Source organism: Crocodylus porosus, unplaced genomic scaffold (assembly GCF_001723895.1).
Source record: "Crocodylus porosus isolate Cpor-Errol unplaced genomic scaffold, CroPor_comp1, whole genome shotgun sequence".
Classification (NCBI taxonomy): domain Eukaryota; kingdom Metazoa; phylum Chordata; order Crocodylia; family Crocodylidae; genus Crocodylus; species Crocodylus porosus.
Window position 1 is genome coordinate 14,963,617 of NW_017728927.1, and position 9,172 is coordinate 14,972,788.

Genomic DNA, 9,172 nt, shown 5'->3' on the forward strand with positions numbered 1-9,172 from the left:
ACCTAATCACTGTTTGTTATTGTAAATTGTGAGGATTAGTCATCCTTTGATGCTGGATGACTCAAATGTACCATACATTTTCAAATCTTTGCATTCAAAGCCTTGGTGGAGTTAGACTCTGATAGAAGATTTTGAAGCATATTGCTTTGACCTATGGTTGACCTTTCAGTAAAAGTATTTTTACATGTTGCAGCCAGCTCTAAATCTGTATGGAAATCTGACAGCCTTGGAAAATGTCTTTAATATGGATATTTTAGCTACTGCATCTGTCTCTGCAGAACTTTTGTTTACTGAGCAAATCAAAATAGGCTCCAGGTCTTGTTGACAAAAGAGACAGTGACTGAAATGTAAGTTTGAAATCTTGGCTCCCTTGAAGTCAATGGCAAAAGTCCCATTGACTTTAATGGTGCCAGGACTAATCTTGCTCCTGCCACATTCATTCAGATGCCACTGGTAGTGTGTCCTCAGAAAGCTGAAGCCAGGCTTCTGGGACTTGGGAAATGTATCTTTCTTCAATCATCATGTTCATTTTTAAGAACGCTTTTGTAGTTTGGAAGGACTGGTTTCTCAATGTCAAGGCTAGTAGGTGTGTTAGAAACCCAATTAGGACATCAGCACACCATTACTAGAAGAGTCTGGTGCAGACTGTAAATACTGTGGTCATTTTGAACAACCGCATCTGTGATGTTGTTAAAGAGCTTGGCTGACAGTGAGATATCAGCACCCCACAATAATGTTAATTGTGCAAGGTGCCACTGACCCAGAGACACTGCTTTTTTTTATTTTGTGTAAGATACAGTGAGACCTTGGGTCTGAGAAAAGACTATGCATTTACTGGGAGTATTCACTCGTCATAAACCATGCTCCACAGCTACAGCTACAGCATGCTCCATGCGTTTTGCATTACATGAAGGGCTGTTACATTGTTCCCCCGAGGGCCATGTTCCTTTAATGGCTGTCTTGAAATTGACAGGACCTAGTCAGTTCAGGGTTGCGCAGGCCTTGCAATTGACGGCTTCTAGTCGGTTTCACCGGTTATGCAGTTAAGCAGAGTACAGTTGCATCACGAAGTAGGCGGGGCCAGAGCTCCTGTGCACTGAAGTCATGCATGCCCTTAGCCAATATGCAGAAAACCAGAGTTTGTTCTAATGCAGATAATAGGCAAAAAATTGGGACCAGTATCGTTAGGCAGGTAAGCGTGTAATTCAGTGTGTGTCGGAGCGGAGTGCGCTGCAATGCAATATCAGAATTACGTAGTTTTATGTGACAACCCACACAACCCCCAACTGTCAAGTGGAGTACTTGATGTCACATCATTGCAAATTAGACGTGCAAACCAGAGCGGCCCTGTTCATCTTAGTTCCACTTAGAGTTAATTCAGCTGTAGCTGTGTGGGGTGCTAGGAAGGTTGGGTTTGTCAACGTGACTGATGCCAGTTCACATCAAAACATTGCTTAGTTGGTATTCTGTCACGGTCTATACTAGGCCAGCCAAACTCTGTCACAATCGGCTTAAACTCTGGTTAACCACAATAGTTCACTCAAACCTAGACCAGTCTGGACCTTCGGTGCAAATACTAGTAAAATTACATGCATTCTGCACAGATGCTAGCTCCCTGTTAGACAGGGACTCTTTTTTGAGTGTGGTGGGTATCATATCAACAGAGACTTTTTAAAAGCTTTTGATCTCCTTTATGACTGCCCCCAAGTAGGGGATTGTCCTTTAAATTTAAGTGAGCTCTCGTTCATTTGAAGGTTGTCCCAGGTTACTCCAGGAATTCTCTGGGATCAAGACTGTCCCTTACTGAGATGTCATTCACATCTTGGGTTTCAAAACAGCTTCCATTTGTGGAGCTATTTGTTTCCTCAGATTTCTGATTATTTGCTGGTGATTTCAACATCACTGTTTGTGTTGGTCTTCAAATCAGTTGGTAATCAATGCAGCATCAGTAAAATGTGGTGGAGAGAGAAATATATTAGAAGCGGATAATTCAGAATATGGGGAGATGTCTGGATCTGTACAGAAAAATGTACCTTGCCTTAGAAAAACCCTGAATTGCTTGTGACTTCAAACTGAGAGAGAAGTCAGTATCAAAGATGTTGTACTTCTGCCTCTTGGGGGGGGGAATACCCTAGTCTGTTTAAAATTGCTAAACTCATTGAAAAGGATACTTTCTGTGCACTAAAATAGGTAATTCTCTACTAAGATTAAAAATGTCTGTTATAGATCTCAGTGAGACTGACTGCATTAAAATACCTATGTTCAGCTGTGTATCTTCAATCCTGTTATGTGTTAATAGAATATACACTATCATTTTTCATAGGTGGCAAAAGTGGAATATGTTAGAAAAAAGCCAAAATTAAAAGAAGTTCTGGTGAGGTTAGAAGAGCATATGGAATGCACCTGTACATCATCAAATTCTAATTCAGATTATCGAGAAGAAGAAACTGGTATGTCTTCCTTTTATTTTTATGCATGTATGCTTTTTTTTCAGATGAAAACTTATACTTGTCCCTTGTTGTGCCTGTAAAAGAAATGTAGGTCAAAATGTACACTCATTGAACTCAAAGAGAAAACTCCTATTGAGTTGACACTCCTCTGTGTATCGAAGGTATGGAATTAAACTAGGATATGTATTGGATAAAAGATTTTGAATTAAAAGGTTAAACTGCAGCAGTTTTCTTAGTGTGCCCTCTAAAGGAGACGTACGGTGCATAACGTAGAAACCTTGCCTAACTGGAAGGTTTCACCGCGTAGCTTTTTGGTAACTTCTATCAGTTCTATCCAAAAGTGACTTTGGACTTTATGGAGGAAGGTAGCCTGGGAATTTATTTCCCTTGGGGGAAGGCCATGTTTGAAGTGACCAAAAATTTTATTTAGAAAGAATTTGTATGTTCGAAAGAAAGGCATTTTGAAATCCGACAACAGCATTAACTCTGCTGCCATTTCTGTACCCACTTTTATATATGCTCCAGAGATTGTTGTTAAGTCATCACATTGAACGTAAAGCTGCTTCATTAGGTATAGGAAAAGGTTTCATGGGAAGAATACTTGCTGTCTGTGTGGTTTTTATAAAAAACTGTCTGGATTCTCTCCTGTGCTAAAATATGCTAAACGCAAGGGGTGAGAGGTATTCGGGAAGCTGGTTACAATGCAAGCTGCCCAGGTCGCATCCCCTCCCTGATAACTTTGAGTAGCCTAGGAGTTTTGATTTAACTTATGTGAGCTCACGAGGGACCCTGCCACTTCCAGAACTAGGGGAGTGCAGGCGCCCCCTTGACCAGGGCTGGAAATGCTGTTTCATGCCATCTGCAAGCTTCTCTATGGTGGTGGCAGACACAGCTCAGCAAATAAGGGCAGATTCTGGTGTCCTGTGCTGCCCCATAGGCACAAAGCTGCTGAAACCCTGGGAAGTGTCTGGTCCCATAAATGATCCTCTACAAGCAGAGAAACTAGGAACTGTTCCCATTAAACTGCAATTTATAAACCAGGCTGTATGTGTTTGTTTTGCTTGTTAATCCATACATAAAAACTCAGCATCTTCCCTGGTTTGCAAATTGTTTAATGTCCCATACCTGAAACTCATATCTGATCAAATTCAGTTTTCCCAAATGTTCGTCTTGGGCAGAGACAAAGCAGGTGAAATTTCAAGTTTACAGCATTTTTTTTTTTGCATGTATGAAACCCCGCCCCTGGGAGAACAGTTCAAAACCAGCTTCCTGATGGGAATAGTCACAACAGAAGAAATCATTTACTTACGTCCACAGTTGTAGGCAAAATAACATTTGCATTGGCAAGAGGGTGGCAATGGGAAAAGCAGGGGTCAAGAGCCAATATTGAAGACACACTTGTAACAGTAGTTATAGCCGAATCTCTTATAAGGCCATCTTGGATTACTGGTTGCTTGTTTTTGTCTAATTACTATCTAAACCTTGATAAACAGCATTGCAAAATCAGCAGCTATAATGTTATACCTTTAATGCAAAGGCTAATGAGTTTGCTTTGAAAGATAAACATCTTGAGTTTTTATTACTTCAGTTTTCAACAAAATGCATTACCTTAGGGCTTTTTACCAGCCCTGCCCTTATGTTAACAGGAAGGCCTAGGGAAACAGGTAAAAAACGGAAACGAAAAAAGTTAAAACCAACCTAAAAACTACTGGAACTATTTGATAATCAGGTAGGACCTATATGCTGAACACCCTAATAGCACAAGTAATGGAAAACTTAATCAAATACCATCACTTCAACTTAATCACTATTCCAAATCTTGACACTTGCTACCTCAAGGCTGCAAAGAGATTAGATATGATTGGCTTTAATAATTCTACCTGCTGGTATTTTCCCTTTAAGCTACACATCACCATAAGCATCTTACATTCTTGAGCTCCTTCCTTTTCTTGCTTTTTGTTTTACTTTTTTTTTCCGAGGGTGCTAATGCCTAAACTTCCAAAATCTCAAGTTGCATTTCCTTTGCTTTTGTTTCATTATTATTGATTCCTGGGTTCAAAGCATCACATAATAATGCATGAATGAATTGTCAGGTTACAAACGGTTTGTGTTCCAAGCAGTCGGTTGTGAAAACATTGAGTATATGTATGATAAATCTAATTACATGCATGATCATCGACCTTTTTTGGGGGCATGAACTGGGCCTGATTATACATGTGCTGAAATGTTCTGAATCGCTGCTTGCTTTAGTAAAACCCAGGAAGACACCCGGTTTTTTGTGATGAGGCCCTGTACTATTTGTACCAAAGAGCTAAGAACCTTTATTGGTCTGATGGCTTCCCAGGGATGTATGATCACAATGACTCAAGAGCAGGATATCGTCAAAACTCATGACGTGCACAGTGCGGAACAAAAAACCGCTCTTACTTTAAAGCTTGGTTGAAATTCTTTGATCAACAGCGGCAAAGTGTGATGTCAGCTGTAAAATTCCCAAATTGAATGCAGACTTTTGCCTTTCTAAAATACTGGAAGCCATATGAACCACAGCATTTGCAGCGGATTCTCATGTTTTGAGTGGGAATTATTTGGATTTTGCAGTAAATGTACCTAACTGCTGGGCGATGATGAATTTAATTGAAACACTTTTACACTTTTTATTTTTTTTTGCACTTGAACTCCCAATGTCCGATTTCATTTATACCAATGTATCATTTTTAAAGAATGCTAAACTTGATATCCTGTTTCAGATTAACAGGTATTTATTGGGAGTAGTATGATAGAAGCAAAGATTTTGTAAAATTCATCTTTAAAAGTGAGCATGTAAACTCAATCAAAACAGCATTTAGAGCTTCTTGTCCCAGGTTAGTGACTCTTCATGCAGAATAGTTTTTTTTTTGAAGACATCTACTTGGAGGATAGGCCCTTGGATTCTAACCATGGAGTTATTGTATCTTTTTTCTCTCCTGCAGATGTAAGGTGAAAATAAGCTAGAAAAACAAACAAACTTCTCTCTGGGACATGGATGTACATGGTTTGTTACATTCCTGAACCTACTATGTATGGTGCTTTATTGACTGTATACTTTATTTGTTCTCCCATGTGGAAAAAAAACTGGCTCTAAAGGACACTTAATGAGAACAAAGAGACAATGTACATTTGTTTAATGTGACATCAAAGCAAGTATTGTAGCACTCTGTGAAACAATAGGAAGCTTCCCTATCTAAAAAACGGGGAAAAAAAAGAGAAAAGTCAAGGAACAACTAAAGAAAAAAAGACAGTTGAATGAATGGAGGATACCAAAAGTACTCAAATAAATGACAAAAATCTCAGTGAATAGTGGATTTCTGTCAGAGCAGTCAACGGTGCTTTATGTCAAGAAATGTGCCTGCTTTCTTGATGAAGATGGATGGACACTGATGGACTTCAGGCACACACACACACAAAAGCAGGAATGTATCAAGTGATCAAATGCCACGCAAACACTATAGAAACAATACATCCTTGCTTGGTAGTGTTTTAAAGTCTATACAAAAATAAGAAAAAAGAACAACAACAACAACAACAACAACAACAAACCTTCTGGGGAGCCTTAAGTGGATTTTTTTTACACCATAAAGTGATTATTAAGCTTTCTTTTTACTCTTTGCCTAGCTTTTTATTATCTCTTGGACTACATTTACCGATAACACGTATAGAAGACTGGTGTAACAGTAAGCAGAACACAAACATTATGGTCTTTCTCCTAGTGGGATGCAAACTAATGAGATGTATTAAAATAAAAATGGTATACCTATGCATAATTTTCTAGACGTTTTTGGTTTATGTTCCCCACTCTGCCCTCCTCTGCCCTGTAATTTAAAGCATTAAAAAAAAAAAAAAAAGAAGCAATGTGCTTAAACAAATCATAGGATACCCATGCAAACATCCTTTGTTTCCCTTTGAAAGTTATGCCAGTTGCCTAATAGTGATATTGTGTTAGCAATTGTCATTCTTATCAGTATACAACTACGTTTATTTCACATGTTGGAGCTGTGTGAAATGTACAAAAATTCTTCTTGTATCCGCATTGTACAATGTCATTGTGGCATGGGAAATTCCTTGCTGCATATATTTGAACAAAACCTAAAAATTCTTTATTTTTGGTAAAATGTTATGCTTTACGTGTATTCAACAGAAATATGTGTTTTTGTAAAGGTGAAGTTTGTATTTTTATCTAAAATTAACAGTTTTATATACCTGAGAAAGCCTGCTATGTTTTCTTGAACCAAAAAAAAAAACAAAAAGAAAAAAAAAAGGGGAAAAAAAAAAAAAAAGCATTTTGTGGTCATATTTTTGTAGTAGAATAGCCCAAATATCTTCAAAATATATTTTAACTATAGCAGGGCAGATAAAGTCTCCAGGCACCAGTTCCTACATTTGCAAAGTGCTGAAGGATTTAACTGTTCAGCTTTCCCATGGCTTGTAATGGTAAATCCTTGTCTGCTGCTTTGGAAATTAAGTGTTGTGCCAGATATTCTTGGCTATCCTCTTGGCCAAAACACTGCCCTTCCCCAGTGGTTTAGATTATATGCCCTTTGTTTTATTTCGATTATCACATTGGACATGTAAAATAAACTACTGGATTCTTTTTACTTTATGAAACATCTCCAAAGAGATGAAAGATTTCTCTCTCCTTTGTATGTAATGACAAAAGAGCATGGCTTGAGAATCATGTTTCCACCCAGTTTAAATGTCTCCAAAAGTGAATGAACTGCAGAGCTTTAAAATGTAAGGAAAAAACGAGAGAGAGAGAGAGAGAGAGAGAGATTTTTTAAAAACTTTTCCACTTCTTTTAGATATGGTTCAAACATTCCCCCCCCCCCGACCTCCTCCTATTGCTATGTCCAGTTTCAACCAAACAAAGCAATTTTAACTAACAGGCATTATTGGCTTTGGATGCTAATGCAAAGATAGCGTTAGTCACAGTTCTATTTTGTGATCATTCTCTCAGTGTGTTACATTAAGCACCAAAACTGGAAATACATTTACTAAACCTGTCTGTGCTTGTTCTCCACTAAGTGTACTGTTCACAATGTTATGCACATGAATGTATGTGTCTGCGTTTAAAAAAAAAAAAAAAAAAGTGTATAAAATGTAATTTATATATTTATGTTTCAGTGGGATGCCAATAATGTTGCTCAGTTCCTTTTTTTTTGTCTAAAAATATCTAATGAAAAAGAATTCATATATCCATTAAAATGATGTAGATGGAAAAAAAAAATACGATGTGACCCATTCAGACACTGTGCAGGTTTGAAAGGATGCCAAAGACACTTCCGTGGAACATTTTGTGAGGAAACTTTTCAAGACGGCTATGGTTGTACTGCCACACAAGAATTTCCCTCAAATCATTCACATGGGCTGGAATCTCATATAGCCTCATCTGGGACAACCCCGGTGAATGCTATGGAGCAATGCTGATGTACACCACTGCAGGGTCTGGTCTTGTCTGAAGAAAACACAGCTGAAGGCATGCGTTTTAGTTGCATATAATTGTGTTACGCCACACTTGAAAGGAGGAGAGAATGAAGACTTTTCCAGTAATCATTTGTTTGAGACTTGAAGTCTGTAGCTGATTTCATTACCGGGAATTGGGAGTATATACATCTTTGTTCTGAAGCCCAGTGTTTATATGGTATATAGTAGCAAACATCAAAATCTTAGAGGCAGAATTTCAGCCGGTATAAACTGACACTCTCCAGTGACTCCACTGGTCCCATGCCAGTTTACATCAGCTGAAGCTCTCACTCGCAGTCTTTAAAATATGCTGAACAGCTTCACGGCCTTCCTGCCATTGACTCTACTCTAGTTGAAGTGTACGTGAAGGCATTTACAGTCCAGGTGTATTAGTCCTCATACACTTCCGTACTGTAACCTGACGGCGTGTAACCCAAAACAGCAATTCAAAGTTAAGTTGGACATTCGGAGGGCTAGATCCTTAACTGGGATAAATCAATAAACTCCGGTGATTTAAATGGAAGTATGCCTGTTTACATCACCTGGTGGTCTGGTCCCCTATCCATAAAGCAGGGAGCTCAGATCTTGGCACATCGTTACTGTACTATGTGCCCCATAATGCTCGAGCAAAAGAAGTGGCTTTAAGTGCGAGTGTCAGACTTAACTTTCCATTTCCATGCTTTTGAATCGTTTATTTCCCCGATGTGGCTGTAAATTAAACAGTTTTCTGTGCATTCGCAAACAAGGTGCAGTGGTTCTTCTCATGTCAATAGGAGGGAACATTATTTTCTTTATTAGCAAAAGGGGTAGAAGGTACATTATGAGACATAAGTTACAACATGTTCAGTATTAACAGAAAAGGGCATGACCAACAATTTCAAATACCCTAAAATCGAGAGCTGTTCAGTAGACCGCCTATTAAAAGGGAAGGGTGGGAAGTGATGGAAGGCTTTAACGAAACATTAGGAAATTATTGTTTTCTGTAAATCTTGGGGCACTTAGTCCTACATTTTGAGCACCTGATTTGGATGCTCAGTTCCTCCTGGAACTTAACTGCAGTTTCTTTAGGTTCCCTATGTGGTTCTGAAAGTCTCGTCTCGAACGTTTATTTGAACCTCTCTTGGGTTGAAAAAATCTTGTGCCTTTTAAGAGCAAAAGCATGTAGTTTTGCTTATGTCTCAGATGGGTCATGTACTTGGCATTTCTGCAGCCCTGATTCTGGTCTT

At 38.6% G+C, this 9,172-nt stretch overlaps 1 protein-coding gene across 1 annotated transcript in view; it reads left to right on the forward strand.

Moving 5' to 3' along the window:
• PDGFA (platelet derived growth factor subunit A) overlaps window positions 1–6,733 on the forward strand; it is a 45,706-nt gene extending 38,973 nt beyond the window's left edge. The window contains exons 6-9 of the mRNA XM_019542157.1: window positions 2,324–2,450; window positions 4,097–4,179; window positions 5,198–5,311; window positions 5,420–6,733. Of these exons, the coding sequence (XP_019397702.1) occupies window positions 2,324–2,450; window positions 4,097–4,152 (183 nt within the window). The 3' untranslated portion in view covers window positions 4,153–4,179; window positions 5,198–5,311; window positions 5,420–6,733. The remainder of the gene's footprint in view (window positions 1–2,323; window positions 2,451–4,096; window positions 4,180–5,197; window positions 5,312–5,419) is intronic.
• Window positions 6,734–9,172: the final 2,439 nt, after the last annotated feature.